The sequence below is a fragment of the Jaculus jaculus genome, chromosome 6, assembly GCF_020740685.1.
Source record: "Jaculus jaculus isolate mJacJac1 chromosome 6, mJacJac1.mat.Y.cur, whole genome shotgun sequence".
Classification (NCBI taxonomy): domain Eukaryota; kingdom Metazoa; phylum Chordata; class Mammalia; order Rodentia; family Dipodidae; genus Jaculus; species Jaculus jaculus.
In genome coordinates this window covers 43,553,568-43,572,501 of record NC_059107.1, presented here as the reverse complement: position 1 = coordinate 43,572,501, position 18,934 = coordinate 43,553,568, and the positions used below count along the sequence as shown (strand labels likewise).

At 48.4% G+C, this 18,934-nt stretch overlaps 1 protein-coding gene across 5 annotated transcripts in view; it reads left to right on the top strand.

Moving 5' to 3' along the window:
• Positions 1-12,979, top strand: part of Thnsl2 (threonine synthase like 2) — a 19,475-nt gene extending 6,496 nt beyond the window's left edge. For 2 of the 5 annotated variants that reach the window (XM_045151435.1, XM_045151436.1), the window contains 5 exons: positions 2,413-2,643; positions 6,676-6,824; positions 6,912-7,037; positions 11,730-11,881; positions 12,286-12,979. In XM_045151435.1, the coding sequence (XP_045007370.1) occupies positions 2,413-2,643; positions 6,676-6,824; positions 6,912-7,037; positions 11,730-11,881; positions 12,286-12,511 (884 nt within the window). In that variant the 3' untranslated portion in view covers positions 12,512-12,979. Of the gene's footprint in view, positions 1-2,412; positions 2,644-6,675; positions 6,825-6,911; positions 7,038-11,691; positions 11,882-12,285 lie in introns of those variants that run through there. The other 3 variants (XM_045151437.1, XM_045151438.1, XM_045151439.1) reach the window with 3 other exon arrangements.
• The last annotated feature ends 5,955 nt before the right edge of the window (positions 12,980-18,934 follow it).

Below are 18,934 nucleotides of genomic sequence, written 5' to 3'. Positions count from 1 at the left end.
TTTAGCCTGACATGGTTCGGTCACTCATTTGACACACAAGTGTAGCAAAAATATTCCTTCTACAACTGGCCTCGTCTCCTGGTGTGATCTCACAGGGGATGTTTTTAGGTAATAGCAGCTTTGTCAAGAGGCAAGACCACTGTGGGAGCAAACCTTACCAGTGGGAGCTGCAAGAATATCCTTTGTCTAGTTATGCAAGCGCAAACAAAACGCCCCTCTGCTCTTTTCCTTAGCAGACCCAGGTACAATCCAGTGTGAAGCCTGTGGTTTAGCTAATCCACTGTTGGCAGAACTCTTACTCATTAGCATTGGTCTGCACTTTTCTGCAGTCATTGCCAGACTTCAATGCACAACATTCAGGATCCCAGGTGTCCCTGTTAGACCCCAGCGCCAACATTGCTAATTCTGTGTCTAAGACTGTCTTTTCCTAGCATCGAAGCAGAGAATCATTTTTCTTTTCTTTTTTAATTTATTTTATTTTATTTTTTATTTATTTATTTGAGAGTGATAGACACACAGAGAAAGACAGATAGAGGGAGAGAGAGAGAATGGGCGCGCCAGGGCTACCAGCCTCTGCAAACAAACTCCAGACGCGTGCGCCCCCTTGTGCATCTGGCTAATGTGGGACCTGGGGAATCGAGCCTCGAACCGGGGTCCTTAGGCTTCACAGGCAAGCACTTAACTGCTAAGCCATCTCTCCAGCCCGAGAATCATTTTTCTTATTGTCCTGCAACCAACTCCTTTCTTGCCTGGGACAGATGCTCTTACCTAAAGACATAAATAGAAGCTCTTGATGGGCCTGGGAGTTGGAGAACATTGTCCACTGTGTGAAGCAGTGGCAGGCAGGGATGATAGTGACTGCGGTAGGTAGTGTTATTGCTGGAGCTGAAGGCATGCTTTTGTTTGTGCTCTGAGCATCGAGAAAACAGTACAGAGGACTTTAGAGAAATTGGTTATATTTAGAAACAGCCCTGTTCAAATTCTTCCTTCTTGGAGACTTCTAGCATGGCTGCAAAGAGAATGTATGTAAGATTAGGAATCAACAGGAAATATGTGTGTTTTTCCTTAAGGAGCCGGGGAGGTAGGGTTGGACCACATCAATCCTGAGTTTATAAGGTCACTAATTTCTATGTACATTCTGTGGTTCATATGCACAGAATAATTAGTAGGCATTAGGTATTTATGAATTATATTATTTGGAATGCTTTTGGTTGAAGTCACAGCAGATCCATTGCAGTCCAGCTTAAAGAGCAGTTTCCAGCTTCTGTATCTGAAGGCCAGAGATGGAGTGGGCTTTTACCTGGTCGATTCAGAAAGTCAACAGTGCAGTCAGGAACCCAAACACTTCCCATTCTCTGCTCTGCCGTCTCCCATCCTGGGCTCCTGCATCTCGTGATTGGACACAGGATGGTGACTCATGATGGCTAGCGCTCCCTTTGCCTAGGGCTCTTCCTTAAAAACAGTGAGTCTTTCTCTAGAACCCAAGCAAACATCCCTTCAAGCCTCACTGGCCTCAATTTCTCATATGCCCATCTTGGACCCAACCCTGACTCTATGGGAATGGCAGGCATGGGTTGGCTTGGTGATAGCAAAGACACTGAATCACCATGACTGGCTCAGACCATGTGGGGTTTGCATGTGGACCCACAGCCAGTCTCCAAGTCTCATGACTGTCACCCAGTGTTAGGAGAACATGGCTCACGACTTTAATGCCTTGCTCTGGCATTTTCCTCCAAGTATGGATCCAGGCCCAGGTGTCACATGGCCACCAGTTTTGTTGTAATTACTCAGATAGCTGGGTGGGGAATATATGTTGGACTAGTGGACAATTTACCGATAATTTACCCAATAATTCACCCATAAATTGAACTGATACATACACCCGTTAAGGGAAAATGTCTGCCCAAGAAAGCCCACCTACCACATAGGAGCAGGGGTCACAGCAACCACCCTTGTGATCTCAGTGAGGGCAGATCACAGGGAAATAGTGGGAGTTTCTCCCCAGACCCTTAGGACGATAGGGTAAGGCTCAGTCCTATCTCCCAGCCCGGTGAACAGTTCATTCTCCTTTGCAGAAGAGAGGAGGAAAGGAGCATGGACTACCGGGGGAGTTCTTTCCCCAGCATCCCAGAGGACTGATATTTTATATCAAGGTTTGTAGAATGGTAGAAACAGTGGACATGGTTCTGACCGCATTTACTTTTATCTCAAGACGAAGAGACATGGATTCTATCCACAAGGAATTTAATCCTGAGGCTAGACAGCCAAGCCAAGCTATGCACCAGTGAAAAACAAAGGCTAAGCTGAGGTCTAGGAGGGTGAGGCCGCCCTGGAAGGGCCTTGGTGGCCCCACTGCTGACGGCCAGGGGTTGCTTGCTGCTGCTGAGGGCTGTCCTCTGCTCTGGCCCGCAGTGGAAGGGAACAGCGACGAGCTGGATGAGCCCATCAAGGCGGTGTTTGCGGACGTGCCCTTTGTCCGGAAGCACAATCTCATGAGCCTCAATTCCATCAACTGGTGCCGCGTCCTGGTGCAAATGGCCCACCACTTCTTCGCTTACTTCCGCTGTGCGGCTTCCTTGGACTCCCACGTTCTGCCCCCCGTGGAGGTGGTTGTGCCCACAGGGGCTGGTGGGAACCTTGCAGGTAAGGGGACCCCGGCGTGCAGGTGGGCTGTCCAGAAACAAAACGGAGCTCTGCAGGCTGCTGTGAAGGTGAAAAGAAGGTGGTGCTTGGTTCAGAAGGCGACAGGAAACCACGCAGATCACCCTACGAGGTTTCCTGCGCCCTTGCTTGGGTGGAAGCACCCCGATCGTGCTGCAGGGGGAGAGAGAGGGCTCAGGCATAGGGTGGGACCCGTGCTCGCTCACTCGGCAGAAACTGAGACAGAATCAAGGCTCAGCTTCTACACCCAGAGGCCTGCTCGCCTCCGCTTTGGCCCGCTGCCCGCCGAGGAGGCAAGCTGCTCCGTGACCAGCGGCGTGCTCTCCTTTGGACCCGCCCCGAGGCCACGCGAGGCAGAGAGGGCACCGGACTTGGGATTCTGGCCCCGGTTCTGTCCGCCCTAGCTGAACGGCCATGGGCCAGTTCCTCAGATGCAACCCCTGGGCTGTAAAAAGGGAGACTGGATCTCTTATCATATCTCTCAGGACTGCTGTGCGGAGCAGATGTGATCCTTGTGTGCATATGAACTTTGTCCAGGCAAAGTGTTGCACGCTGCGTGGCACTAAGACCATCGCAAGCAGCTGTTGTTTGCCCAGGGGCAAGCCTAAGTGCTTTGACACCACAGTTGCCCTTGTGTACATGGGTGAGTGGTTGAGGATCTCCTGTGAATACTCAAGTTTCTTGAATAAAATGACATAGTATTTGCACAGACCTTATACATATCCACTTTTGTAAGCTCATCTTTTGAAGATTTATATATATATACACACACATACATATAAATGCTATCTAAATAATGGGGAGTAATGACAAGAAGTGTTTATGTGTTTAGTACAGATGCATTTTTTCACTGGTTTTATATATATGTCATGGCACACATATATATATATATATAGCACATATATATATATATGGCATGTGTGTGGAGGTCAGAGGACTCCTCCAAGTGTTGCTCCTCTCTTTCTACCTTACTTGGGACAGAGTTCCTTTTTATTTTATTTTTTTCTGTTAGGAAGTGAACTTTGTGTGAACTAAGTGTGCACTTTGGGATTTTCCTGACTCCGTCGTCCATTGCTGTTGGTCTGTTGGGGTTACAGGTGCATGTTCCGCGTTGCATCCAGCTTTACGTGGGTGCTGGAGATCAAACTCAGATCAGCAGGCTTGTGGAACATGAGCCGTTAGCCCTGCCGCATCTCCTGAACCCTCGGTTTTGTTTTTGTTAAGACCGGATCTCATGACATAACGAGGGCTTGCCTTGAACTCAGTTTGGTCCAAGTTGGCCTTGGAGTCTCCATATTCCCGCCTCAGCATTCCAAATGCTGAGATAATAGGGGGTATCATCACACCTTGTTTTTGAATAGTTTTGATTTATGGTTAGTTGAATTTGTAGGTGTGAACCCATGGATATGGATGTTCAACTGTACTGTTATTTTATTTTATATTTTTATTTGTTTGTGAGCAAAGAGAGAGAGAGGGAATATGAATGGGTGTGCCAGAGCCTCTTGCAGCTGTAAGTGAACTCCAGATGCATGCACCACTTTATGCATCTGGCTTTATATTTGTGAATTGACCACAGACCAACTCTGAGCCAGGTTTGCAAGCAAAGCCTTTATCTGCTGAGATCTCTCCCCCGCCCTAATACTGTTATTTAATTAATTAATTTATTTAAGAGAGAGAGAGAGAGAGAGAACACAAAAGAGAGAGCATGGACATGCCAGGGCCTCCAGCCTCTGCGAACAAACTCCAGACACATTATCACCTTGTGCATCTGGTTATGTGGGTCCTGGGGAATTGAACCTGGGCCCTTTGGCTTTGCAGGCAAATGTCTTAACCACTAAGCCATCCTCAGCCCCAAGTACTATTATTTTAGCATGAGGAACTTGAGACAAAGAGAAGTGAGCTTGCCCCTGGTTACAGAGTGGCTGACAGCAGACTGGATGACAGCCCAGGCAGGCTAGAGCTGTGTCCTTGCCAGCTCTCAACGTGATAGTTTTATTGTTTCCATCGTTATGTCTCTAGCATTGCTTCTCACAGGCACTGGGCTGGTTTAGGTAAGACCACAAAGGCATCTTAGTGGCTAGGAAACTCCAACTTAAAAAAAAAAAGTAACTTTGGGGCTGGAGAGATGGCTTAGTGGTTAAGCGCTTGCCTGTGAAACCTAAGGACCCCGGTTTGAGGCTCGATTCCCCAGCACCCACGTTAGCCAGATGCCCAAGGGGGTGCAGGCATCTGGAGTTCGTTTGCAGTGGCTGGAAGCCCTGGCGTGCCTGTTCTCTCTCTCTCTTTCTCTCTCTGTCGCTCTCAAATAAATAAACAACAAAAATTTTTTTTAAAAAAGTAATTTTTATTTGCAAGGAGGTGGGGGGTGGGGAGGAAATGGGCACACCAGGGCCTCTAGCTGCTGCAAGTGAACCCCAGATGCATGTACCACTCAGTGCATCTGGCTTCAAGTGGGTACTGGTCAAACCCAGGTTGTTAGGCTAGGAGGCATAATTTCTTTACTACCCACAGTGTGACGGCCATCACGCTTCCCTTCATGTCACCTTTCAGGTAGTAAGGCCACCTGCAGCTGTGGCATTCCATCTAGCACCTGGAACAAAAAAATGCACGCGATGTTTGAGGAAGGCAGTCTGTCTGGGACTGTTCAACTTGAAGTCCCTGGGCCCTCCTGAGCTTCCATTTCTCCTTGTCACTTAAGGATATCCTGAAGTTTTCATGAGATCAGGGAACTAAGAATGCAAAAGTACTTTCCAGACTTATGTGAAATTGGTGAGACCCTGTCTCAAAAAAAAAAAAAAAAAAAAAAAAAAAAAAAAAAAAAGGAGGCTGGGAGGTAGCTCAGTTGGTAGAGTGCCTGTGAAGCCCTGGGTTTGATTCTCAGTACTTAATACATCAAACTGGGTGAGGTGTGGTATGTGCCTGTAATTCCAGCACTGTGCAGGTAGAAGCAGGAGGATCATAAATTCAAGGTCATTCTTGGCAACATAATGAGGCCAGTTTGAGCTGCATGAGAACCTGTCCCCTCAAAAAACAAATGTGTGATATTGGAGTTCTGTAGCTGTCCCAAGCTCCCCTTAACCACTCAGCAGAAAAAGACTACCCAAGAAGTTCTACAAAGCCTTTCTTTGCTATGGCACATGTTTGGGTGCATCTCCCACAGTAAGGAATTCCTTGTTTGTTCCCCACAAACAAGAGCTGTTGTTGGAGGGATCTGGGGATCATCCCTTCCTGCTGGTTCTGGGAGGATGCGTCGGAGGAAGACTGTGCCCTGGACTGCTGCTTAATGGGCTTTTCAGGACATTTCAACCTCTTGATTTTTTCCTTTCTTCTTCTGCAAATGGCTTGTCTCACAGTCCTGGGCATGCTTATTGGTACTTGGTTAGTGGCTGAAACAGAACAGCCTCACACGGAACAGGGCATGGTGACACCCCTCCGGTCCCCTCCCTTCCCCTCTTCTCGTCTTCCCCTTCCCCTTTCCATTCCCCCTCCTTTCCCCTTTCCCTAGCTTCTCCCCTTTCCTTTCCTTGTCTCTCTTCTTCACAGAGCGCAGAAGGAACTGGGGAAATGCTTACCTCGCTAGCGTGAGGACCCAAGTTCCATCCCTAGTACCTATATAAATGCCAGGAATGGTCATGCACAGCTGTTATCCCAGTGTGTGTGTGGGGGTGCAGGCGGGTCCCCGGGCTCACTGGCCAGCCAGTCTAGCTTAATTGGTGAGCTCCGGGCCAGTGAGAGAGCCAGTCTGAAAGGTTATAGCCAGTGTTCCTGAAGTTATTGCCTGAGGTTGTCCTTTGGCCTCCACAACACAAACACATGCACTCACACCTACATACACACACACACACACACATTCACACACACACACTCATGCCCTCCATAGACACACGCATATATACATGCACACCGCACATTCAACAGAAAGCACAAACGTTTCCCAGTTTTGTTTAAGCTCAACTTAAAAATATATTAGCTTTTGTCAAAACCCCTGTCCTTACCCTCTTGTCTTGTCTCAAGCTGGATGCATTGCTCAGAAGATGGGCCTGCCCATCCACCTGGTTGTGGTGGTGAACTGCAATGACATCATCCACAGGACTGTCCAGCAGGGAGACTTCTCTCTGTCCGAGGCCGTCAAACCTACCTTGGCATCAGCTATGGACATTCAGGTGGGCCTGTGGGGAGACGAGCAGATCTGGCCTGGGCGGTGGTGGTGTGGGGCTAGACCAGGCCTGGGACTCTGCCCCTCCACCCAGGTACCGTACAACATGGAGAGGATCTTCTGGTTGCTGTCAGACTCCAACAGCCAGGTGACGAGGACCCTCATGGAGCAGTTTGAAAGGACCCAAAGACTGCATCTGTCCAAGGAGCTTCATGGCAAGGTCGGTCACTGCCCACGCCACTCACAAGAGGGAAAGGGTGCAGCCACACGACAGATTTGGGGTTTGGAAGACTGGGTGAAGGAAGGGGCAGACTGTTTTCTAAGCATCTGCTGTGAGTCAGGATTATTTTAAAAATTATGCATGCATGTATGTGCATATGTGTATATGTTCACATGTGTGATCAGGCATGTGTTCAGGTGTGTGGAGGTGAGAGGACAACCTCAGATATCATTCATGTGACATATGTATATATTTTTTGAGGCAAGCCCAGCAGACAGGACTTTTTTTAATGCGAAAGAGAGAGAAAGAGAGAGAGAATTGGCATGCCAGGGCCTCCAACCACTGAAGTTGAACTCCAGACTCATGCGCCGCCGTGTGCACATGTGTGACCTTGCACACTTCCATCACTTTGTGTGTCTGGCTTACGTGGAACCTGGAGAGTCGAACATGGGTCCTTAGGCTTTGCAGGCAAGTGCCTTAACCACTAAACCATCTCTCCAGCTCTGTTATATATATATTGTTGTTTTGTTTTGTTTTTCAAGGTAGGGTCTCCCACTAGCCAGGCTGGCCTGGAATTCACTATGTAGTCTCAGGGTAGCCTCAAACTCACAGCGATCCTCCTACCTCTGCCTCCTGAGTGCTGGGATTAAAGGCGTGCGCCACCTGATTTATCTTTCTAATTGAGCTCAGATACATTAGTGCACACATGGGTTCATCTTCACATGTGTAGGCAGGTGTGTACTCGTGTGTGGAGACTACAGAACAACCTCAGTTATTCTCAGGAACGCTGTCCACCTCCTGTGAGACGGGGTCTCTCATTGGCTTGGAGCTCACCAATTAGTCTGGATTAGCGGGCCAGCAAGTCACAGGGATCCTCCTGTTTCCACCTTCCTGGCAAAGAGATTATAGGCACATACCACCATGCCCAACATTTTACATGGGTACTGAGAATTGAACTCAAGTCACATGCTTGGAGGTGAGTACTTTACCATCCGACCTATCTTTCCAGTCTAAGCCAGGTGTCTTAAAAACTTTTTTTTTTTAATTTTTTTTTTTTGTTCATTATTTATTTATTTGAGAACGACAGACATAGAGAGAAAGACAGACAGAGGGAGAGAGAGAGAATGGGCACGCCAGGGCTTCCAGCCACTGCAAACGAACTCCAGACGCGTGCGCCCCCTTGTGCATCTGGCTAACGTGGGACCTGGGGAACCGAGCCTTGAACCGGGGTCCTTTGGCTTCACAGGCAAGCGCTTAACCGCTAAGCCATCTCTCCAGCCCTTAAAAACTTTTTATTTACAGTTTCTGTAAATGTAGACAATGTACTATGAGCATAATTCCCTCTCACCAAACTTTCTTTTCCTCCTCCCATATCTCATCCTCTGAATCCCTTCTTCTTTCCAAGTAGTCTCCTTTCTCTGTTTTTATTTTAAAAATTATATTTTTGTTTGTTTTTAAGCAGAGAGAGAAAGAGAGAATGGTTGCACTAGGGCTTCTAGTCACTAGAAAAAACCTCCAGAGCATGCACTACTTTGTGCATCTGGTTTTACGTGGGTACTGGTGAATCAATCTTTGGTTGTTTTGCTTTGCAGGCAAATACCTTAACCACTGAGCCATCTCTCCAGCCCTCTCTTCCATTTTTTTTTTTTTCAAGGTAGGGTCTCAGTCTAGCCCAGGTTGACCTGAAATTCACTATGTAGTCTCAGGGTGGCCTTGAACTCTCGGTGGTCCTCCTGCCTCTGCCTCCCAAGTGCTAGGATTAAAGGCACGTGCCAGCATGCCCGGCCCTCTCTTCCATTTTGATGTCATAACTTTTCCGCTGTTGTTATGCAGGTCTTGTGTATATCAAGGCCACTTTGTGTCTAGAAGGTAGCATTGTAAGCATTCCTCCCCTTCTTTTGACTCTTATGTGCTTTCCATCCCCTCTCTGTGATGATCTCTGAGCCTTGCAGGGACAGCCAGATGTTTTTGCAGTCACATTTATTGAATGAGAGGTGGCAAAGGAGAGCATAGCTTAGAATCTGCCAGGCTCATCTGTGAGGCATTGGTTCAGTTTCTTCCTTTCTTTTTTACTTATTTATTTATTTTTGGTTTTTTTGAGGTAGGGTCCCACTGTAGCCCAGGCTGACCTGGAATTTACTATGTAGTCTCAGGGTGGCCTCAAACTCACAGTGATCCTCCTACCTCTGCCTCCTGAGTGTGTGCCACCACTCTGGGCTTGGTTCAGTTTCTTAAACAGGCTACCTCAACTTCACCACCTGTAAAATGGGGACAATAAAAGGCCTGCCTCATAGTGTTGTGAGATTTAAGTCAAAAATACACCTGATGCACTTTACATACTTCTTGGTTCAAGTAGATTTGTTTATTTTAGGAATCTAGTTGGAAAGGATTGTCTTTATTTTAATGCAGATTGGTGATCTGACTTATTTTATATGTAACATATAGGATTTCTGAAGCGGCCTTTAATTTTCTGTACCAACCACCCACTAAATGGTCCCAGCGAGTGAGCACTAACACTCATGAAGTTCTTCACACAGAACTAGAATGTGCTCCTCCTAGCTTGCACAATCTATTTTCATTTCCCCATAGTTGAAGAGAACCCTCACTTGCAAACCTGGTCTTCCTAATTCCTTTTAACTGTCCCCTAAATAACATGATGCTGCATGGTTGGCATCCCTTGTAACACCATGAAGGCCGTGGTCACCTGGCTGTTGGAGTCTGACAGTATCTAGAAGATTCTTTCTATGTAGTATAGTACCTGGGTGGAAGGACAGAGTCCCAGGGCACCCCAATTTCAGCCCTTCCTCCCAAAAAATGCCAGTTCTTTTGAGGCTGAGTAGGCTAGAGTGGGATTTCTTTCTTTTGGAATCTATACACTTTTTATCACACATTAATTGTACATTATAGGCTGTCATTTTCATTCATGTGCAGAATGAATTTTGATCATATTCCCCCCATTACCCTCTCTTATCTCTCTTCTACTTCTGCTGATCCCCTTGTCCCAAGTGGTCAACATCTACTTTCATGTCTATGTTTGTTTTGTTTTGTTTCTGGTGACCCGATGCATTTAATTAGGGTTGTTTACAGGAGCATGAACAATTTAACAGTGGCTGTACCAGTGAAGAAAATATTTCTCCTTTCCTCAGCAGTCATTAATTGCCTATGTCTATGTTATTTTACTGTATATTTGCAAGGAAGAGAAAGAGAGAGAGGGAGGGAGAGAGAGAGGAAGGGAATGAGTGTGCCAGGGTCTCTTGTCATTCTCTACAAATGGGCTCCAGATACATGTACCACTTTGTGGTTACTGGGGTGATGGGGAATTGAACCCAGGCCATCAGGCTTTGCAAGCAAGTACCTTTAACTACTGAGCCAACTCTCTAGATGCCATGCTTTTAAAAAATATTTTAATTTAATTTAATTTATTTAACAGAGAAAGAGGGAGAGATTAGAGAGAGAAAAAAATTGGTGTTCCAGGGCCTCCAGCCACTGAAAACAAACTCCAGACATGTGAGCCCCCTTGTGCATCTGGCTAATGTGGGTCCTGGGGAATCTGACCTGGGTCCTTTGGCTTTGCAGGCAGATGCCTTAATCACTAAGCCATCCCTCCAGCCCCCATGCTTTTTGTTTTAATGAAGCCAGACATCAGTTTGTTTTGTAAATGCTTTGTTATGACATTCCAATTCCTTCTCCTCACACAGACAAGATCCTCCATGAAGCCAGAAACCATGTCACCCCATTTTTCACTGGGTACACACCCATGAAACACTCCATTTGCTGGACGAACATCATTAATTCATTAATTCATCCATTAATTCACATTATCTGTCTGCTGCAACCCAAGAACTGTGCTAGCTTTTGGAAATACAAAAATGAAATACATTCACCATGTTGGATGATGTATCTCAGTGGTAGATGACATGTTTAATCCCCAGGACCAAAAAAGAAGGAAGAGGGCTGAAGAGATTGCTCAGTGGTTAAGGTACTTGCCTGCAAAGCCTAAGGACCCAGGTTCGATTCCCCAGTACCCACATAAAGTCAGATACACAAGGTGGCTCATGAATCTGGAGTTCATTTGTAGTGGCTAGATGCCCTGGCATGTGCCCATATTCTCTCTTTCTATGTCTATCTGCCTCTTTCTTGCTGTTACTCTCAGACAAAAAAATTAAGTAAAATATAAGGAAGAGGAGGAAAGAAACTCTGTTAATTGCCTTCTCTGAACCCTACTGGGGGAAATTGTTGCAGAAGCAGTTGAAGCACATGGTTCTGTTGCCATCAAGTATGTGCGTGGTGTTTGCTACATTGCACCGGGTACAGTTTTAGAGACCACACTGAGGGAGTTTTCCTCTGTGAGTACCAAGGACTTCCTAAGGGAGGTGCCCCCCCGCCGGGTGCACGTGACAGACTGCCTGTGCCATGCCAGGCTGCTGTGCAGGACCACACACTCACTGCACTTGATTCGTGAGCTGCAGACATTTAGATGCATTGATTTCAAACAAACCTCTCCTTCCTCCAAGGTGAGTGAGTCAACTCAAAACTGAGGAACTGATTTCAGTGGGACCTAATCCACCACTTGCTCTGCAGTTCACTGAGTGCCTGGCGTTGGTTTGGCTGTGACGTCAGAGCAGGACTTTTAGCCCTTTTCCTGCTTCCCCAGTGCCAACGCCTGCCCTCTGACTGACTCCCCACCTTCAGCTCTCAGAGGCAGTGACGTCTGAGTCGGTGTCTGATAAGACCATCACCCAGACCATGGGGCGCTGCTGGGCGGAGAACCGGTACCTGCTATGCCCTCACTCGGCCGTGGCAGTGAGCTACCATTACCAGCAGACCGACAGACAGCGGCCCAGGTACCAGCAATGGGGCCTGGGCCACTGGGAACCCCTTGACCTCCAGGGACAACTCCTCTTCTCCAAACAGGCCATGCAGAGCTGCGGGCTTTAATGAGTGTGATAGGTGCTGCGCGTAGCTAGGCTCAAGAACGATGGGCCTTGAAGAGGGAGTATGGCCTGTATCCAGCCCATGGGGAGAGGCGGTGGTTGCACTGGACCTTCTACCAGGAACATTTGGCTGGGCAGTATCATTGTACAGGAAGTTCAGAGAGCTAATCCTGTGTGTATGTCTCTCCCTTCTTGTTCCACTCTGCCCCCAACCTTTCCCTTGGCCCTTTCCCTGTCCCTTCTGCCTTGTCCTTTCCCATCCTCCTACCTATTCTCCCACCTGTTGTGCTGCCACCTACCCCCATCCTGGACAGTGCCCCCAGGTGCTGCCTGGCCCCTGCTTCGGCAGCCAAGTTCCCAGAAGCAGTCCTGGCCGCTGGACTGACTCCTGAGACTCCAGCTGAGATCCTGGCCCTGCAGCATATGGAGACACGCTGCACCCCGATGCGAAGAGGGGAAGACTGGACACTGATGCTTCGGGACACGATTGAGGGCCTAAGCCAGCGGTGGAGGGATCTTGCTACGCACGCCGTGGCATAGCCAGGCCGGAGCTGGCTTTGTTTAAGCATGCTGTTCCAAGAGGTGCACCTTTGAGCAGCTTGTGCCCCCTTCTCCTGAGGAGAGTTGGCCTGGGACATTCCCAGGAGGCTGGTCCAGTGGTGTGGAGCCAGCTGCTTGCCTTGCTTCCATGAAGAGTCGTGGAGAAGGAGAGGAGGAGGAATGTGGCTGATGTTGAAATGTCCTCACCACTGACTAGTGTAGTTACAGCACTGTGCCATGTACGGGTTCCAGAGCCTGCAATAGACAAGCCTTGAACCCAGGGTTGACCTTGGATTCCAGGTGGCAAGACCCTCAGACAGACCACCTGCCTCAGCACAGGCCTTGAGCTTATGGTCTCTAACTCAGTCTGGGTGCCAAACTGAATCTATAGCCTTAGCCCTCCTTTCTAGAACCGTCTAGTCTGTTAAAATGTTGTGAATCCATGGAATAAAAGTGCTATTTGGTCCAGTGATGACTCTGGGTGGCCACTGAGCAGATGGATCCCAACTGGGCGAGGTGCATGGCGATGCTGAGGTGTGTGCTGCGTCTTCCTGCTGCTCTGGATTGGCCAATTCTTGGCAGGGGAGGCAGAGCACTCAGGGACCCGTAGGGTGTTGATAGGGTTTGAGGTAGGGGTACCAGATTGAGTCTGTGTGGATAGAAAGGCCTGGTGACATCAGTGTGCAAACCAAGTTAAATTGTCTCGTGTTTCATACATTGTGGGCACTGGCAGTTTTACTACTGGGTCCAAATCCTATGGCCAGACAGCAAGAGGAGTTTCAGGCACAAGCCCATGAATGCCAATGTGAGCCTTGTGCTTTGGATGCTGGGTTTTCTTCTAGAAAGGGGAGTAAGGGTAGAGGGATTTTTTTCCATGAGAGCACGTTGCTGCCCCACCTTAGGGCCATTGCTTCACTGACTTTGGATTTCGGAGCCTTTCTTGTCAGGGAGGCTGATGGTGCTGGTTACCCAGGACTGATCTCTGCCTGGCCTGCGTGGTATCTCTGTGGTGCCCAGGAGCTGAGAAGAGGCTGAAGGGTGCCCAGGAAGATTGGTCACTGAAGCCTGACATTCAGTGCCAAGAGGGGAGGGTGAAGATATTGGACCTCTGGGAGGGTGACAGGATTGGCAATAACCCCTTGTAAGCTATAGCACTGAACAGTTTCTGAGACATTTTGTTCTCCACAGTAGCAGACACTGATGGGGTCCTGGGGCCCCTTCCTCATTGGATACAACAGGCCCACTGCTCAGTGGCCACCATACTGTTGAAACCCACGCAAACAATGAAGAAAATCCATCTTGGATAGCTGTGCCTTTGTACAACAAATGCTTTTACAGAGAAAGATCCCCATGAAAGTCATAATGTGTCCTTGATAGCACCTGCAATATGCCAGCTAATACTTTACAGAAATTAGCTCAGGGAATCCTGACAGCCATCTGTGAAGTGGGCATGGAAATCTCATAAGGTTCCTTGGGGCCAACAGCCTCCACTCATTTCTTTGGGTGACTCCTGGGTCCTGGTCTGTTTTCCATTCTTTGAATGGGGGAGTGTGGCTGTGCTTCCCCAGGAGGCCCACCAGGGGACGCTGCTGCGCTGCTCTCTTGCACTGTGCAAGGAAGCCGCTCTCCATGCTAGGCTGCTGTGCTTCTGAGGCCTCAAGGCAGGGTGGGCACAGGGAAGCCCCTGCCCTCTGGTGATTCTAGGGCCTATCCAACTCTGAGAGGCCACCATAGCTGTGAAAGGGCCTAGAATAAAACCACTGGTTACATCAGAAACAAGAGTACTGGCCGCAGGTGCCGGGTGCTGGAAGAGGATAGGAGCGAGTGGTTTGAACAGGTGCTGGCCCCTGTAGTGACACACACTGTCCTCGGCTGACCGGGACCCCTTCAAATCAATTACAACAGCTGTGACTGGAGACAAGGTCTTTGAAAAGGCAATTCACATGAAGTATTTTAGGTGGACCCTAATCCAGTATGGTCAGCCCTTGTAAGAGGAGGAAAAATTGATCCAGACATGAGTCCACAGAGGGAAGGCGGTGATGAGACACCATCTATAGGCCAGAGAGGGGCCCTTAGAATGAAGGCATCCCAGCCAGTCTCTTGCTCTTGGACCCACAGCTGCTAGAATTGGGAGAAAATAAATGTTTAAGTGATAACACCTGTGGTGTGCTGTTATGTCAACCAAAACTGACTAACACACACACACACACACACACACACACTCCTTAATGGAAAAAAGACCAGTGAAATTAGAAGTGGGTTGAAGGCTTCCTGAGTCATCCACTTGCTGGTAGTGGAAGGACAAAGGAGCCATCTCATCTCCGCGGGCCTCAGTTTCCTCTTCTGATAATCAGAATGCTCATCCTGCAAGGTTTGCTCTGAGGATTACCTGAGGTAATGGATTTTTAAGTGCTAGGTAAACTCGCAAATGCCATAGGAACGGTTCTTCCTGTTAACACAATTATAGTCTGTGCTGCGCAACTTAGTGCTTTTAAGCTATCTTGTGTTTTTTTACAAATTGCTTTGTGAATTAGTCTTATCTTGCCTGAGAGCCTGCCTCTCTTTTGGGGGATAAAGTTCTCCTGTGGTTGTATCCCCTCCACTGCCATGCTCCAGGCAGAGTTGGAGGGTGACCCCATCCCCAGCTGACGTGCCTAGCCATGGGGTCTGACTGAGTTGTTTGTGGGGTGCACAGTGCAGATTAGTCGATACAGTGCTGTAAGCCCATTAAGCCTTGTTAATTTGCAGTGACGGCTGAGCATGTAGCACTTTCCAGCCATGATTTCCTTTGATCCTCATGGGGGGAGCATAGGAGCCAGTGCTGTTGGGAACCTCATTTTAAATATTTTTTGTTTGTTTTTATTTATTTGAGAGTGATAGAAAGAGAAAGAGGCAGAGAGAGAGAGAGAGAGAGAATATGGGCGCGCCAGGGCTTCCAGCCTCTGCAAACAAACTCCAGACGCGTGCGCCCCCTTGTGCATCTGGCTAACGTAGGTCCTGGGGAATCGAGCCTCGAACCGGGGTCCTTAGGCTTCACCAGCAAGCGCTTAACTGCTAAGCCATCTCTCCAGCCCGGGAACCTCATTTTAGAGATGAGGAAATGAAGTTCACAGAGGTTAGGTGGCCTGTCCAAGGTCAGGGATATGAGGAGGATTTATGGGATTAGCCATGAGAGCTGAAGCTTTGGGGCTGATGACCTCCAGTCTCCTTCGGATCTGAGGATGTAATGGTCTGAGGGCCAGAGGGGAGAGGATAGCATGCGCAGGTGGAAGGGGGCTCAGTGTTAGGTGACCGGGGGCAGCTGTTCTAGGAATGAGTGACGGGGCCAGGGAGGTTAGGGCCCTGTCCTCCAGCTCAGGTTCGCTGGTGGAACCAAGCTCCTCGTGGCGGGAGTGGCTGGGCGCAGGTGTCTGCTCAGGGGAAGCTGGTGTTGCCATGAGAAGGGAGCGAGAGCGGCTCTGTGGGCTTTTCAGCTGCTCATAGGAGTGCCGGGTCTGGTGGGCTCTGCCAGGAGACGGGCTGTGGGTTTGAGTGAGTGGGATAGGTGAGGCCTGGGAAGCTTTGTTGAATTTTCTCATCTGTGTCGCTAAGTAAACATGGGGTGAATAATGCACAGAGGACAATGCCATCTGCGAACTGGACAGAGGTCGGAACCAACCCTTCTGTGCCCACAGTTTGTCACCTCTGCCCTGGACCTTCCTTCCCAGATGTACCCTCTGGGCTCTGCCCATCAGTCCTCCACTCTCTCACCTGAACCTCTCAGGTTCTGAGCGCTGGGCAAATGCTCAGGACCAGAGCAGTGACTTTCTACCTTGTATTGGGCCATGTTGGGTACCTAGGGAGAGAACGTAGAAAAGGAGGTTGCCAGGGTTGAGTTTTGTTTGTTTGTTTTAAAAAATATTTTTATTTGTTTATTTGAGAGAAGAGAGAGAATGAGTGTCTCAGGACCTCTAGCTGCTGCAAATGAACTCCAGATGCATTCACCATCTTGTGCATCTGGCTTACTTGGGTCCTGGGGAATCAAACCTGGATTCTTTGGCTTTGTAGCCAAGTGCCTTAAGCACTAAGCCATCTCTCCAGCCCTGTTGTTTGTTTTTGAGACAGGGTCTTATGTATCTTAGGCTGGCCTCAAACTTGCTATGGAGCTGGAGATCACCTTGATCTTCTGGTGCTCTTATCTCTACCCTTTACCCACCCCCCAAGTGCTGAGGTTCCAGGTGCAATGCTGGGGATAAAATCCAGGGTGGGTTTTTGTTGTTGTTGTTGTTGTTTTGTTTTTTTGCATACTAGGCAACTATTGTACCAATTGGGCTACATCTCTAGCCCCAAGGTATGTACAAGCATAAAAACTGTGTTAGTCTATTTCAGGAATGGTCCAAGCCTGTCAGTGATGGTTTTCAGTGCAGCTGCCCAGCAGTCCTCCTGAGCTCCTTAGCGCTCCCTCCCCACTCCACCACTGCCCCGTGATTGGCTCAAGGGCCTGGGCCCCACCACCTCAGTATCCTTCAAAGGCCACTGTAGACCATAAGCCCAGCACCCTGTCCCCAAACACACTCTTCCTTGAGAACATGTGACTGGAGCCAGACTGGCCGGAGGAGCTGCGGGACCCTGAAAGATGACTGCGTGGGAGGTTGGCTGCCAGTGGAGAAGCTGCTCTGGATCTTAGAATGTCTTCTGGAGCCAAGGAGGTCACTTCTTCTGGGTTCTTCACATAAACCAAAGCACCCGAGTAGGCACTGGCAAGGCCTTCGGTTGGGGTAGAAGTGTGTTTGTGATGGGAGACTCAGGAGCTAAGTAGCCAAGGCCAAGGTCCTGTAAAAGGTGCAAAGTCAATGTCTAAAGCAAGGTTCAGTCTCTTCAGGTCAAGGTGAAACTGCAGAAACTTCTCCTTGGTTTGGCTGCTAGGGGCACCTATAGGAGGTCACCTTTCTCTCCTCCCCGTCTTCTCATATCGCATACCATCCCTACCCAAGCAGGGGCGGCACTTCCTTGTGAAATTGATTCAGTTTAGATCTTGAGGGTTTGGATGATTGGGGATCTGGCTCTGTGTAATGCTCCTGCAAAAGTTGCTTTGAGTTGCACCTGCCCCCCTCAGGACGAACAAGCCCTCCAAATTTTAGGTATGCCCAGGATAATGATTCTTGTGGCCAGCAGAGGGCAGCAGAACACATCCAAAGTCCTCCAACCTTGATTGGCCTTACCATAACAAGCACGGATCTGATATTTTATCTATCTATCTATCTATCTATCTATCTATCTATCTATCTATCTATTTATTTATCTATTTATTTATTTATGTGAGGGAAAGAGGAAGAGAGAGAGAGCGTGAATGGGCTCTCCAGGGATTCCTGCTATTGCAATGCGTGCACTTCCCCCCACCCCGTGCATCTGGCTTACATGGGTCCTGGGGAATGGAACCAAAGTCCTTTGGCTTTGCAGGCAAACGTCTTAACTGCTCAGCCACCTCTCCAGCCCACCTCTCTGATTTTTGTTCTCTTGGAACTAGAGACCCTGGCTGGGGATTGAACCCAGGGCCTTGTATATGGTAGGCAAATGCTCTAATCACTTAGCCATATCTCCAACCCACAAAGATACTTATTTCATTATTTCTCATATTCCGCACTGGGGCTTCCCAGCACTCCAGAGGCAGAGACAGGAAGATCCTCAGAGCAAGCTGGCTAGCTGAATTGGAGAGCTCTGGGTGCAGTGAGAGACCCTGTATTGGTAAATAAAGTGAAGAGTAAGCAAGGAAGACACCCAACCTAGACTTCTGACCTCCATAAGCATCTGTACACATGTGTATGCATTGAACACACGTGTACACCCACACATATATGAACACACAAACATGCACACTGCATGCAAGCCAAAAAGTTCACACTTGTCTGCAGTGTTAAATAGTTTCTATTTTTGTGACAAAGCTCCTCAAATGTACATAAATGGAAAACTACCTGAGAATTCCTTACACTGCCAACTCCCACACAGGATGAGCAGAAATAGAAATTCAAGTGAACAAATCTATACATAGAATCAAGATACACCATGTCTACCTTCAGGGATCCTGTGCAGTGTGACTCTGGCTCTATCACCCTAGGACATGATTTTTGCTTATCTTTCTTTCTTTCTCTTTTTTCTTTCTCTCTCTCTCTCTCTCCTTTTTTTTTTTTTTGGTTTTTCGAGGTAGTGTCTTGCTCTGGCCCAGGCTGACCTGGAATTCACTATGCAATCTCAGGAACTCATGGCAATCCTTCTACCTCTGCCTCCCGAGTGCTGGGATTAAAGGTGTGTGCCACCACGCCTGGTTTGTTTGTTTCTTTTTAAGATATTTATTTATTTATTTGAGAGAAGAGAAAGAGGCAGATACATACAGAGAGAGAGAGATTGGGCACTCCAGGGCCTCTAGTGACTGCAAACGAACTCCAG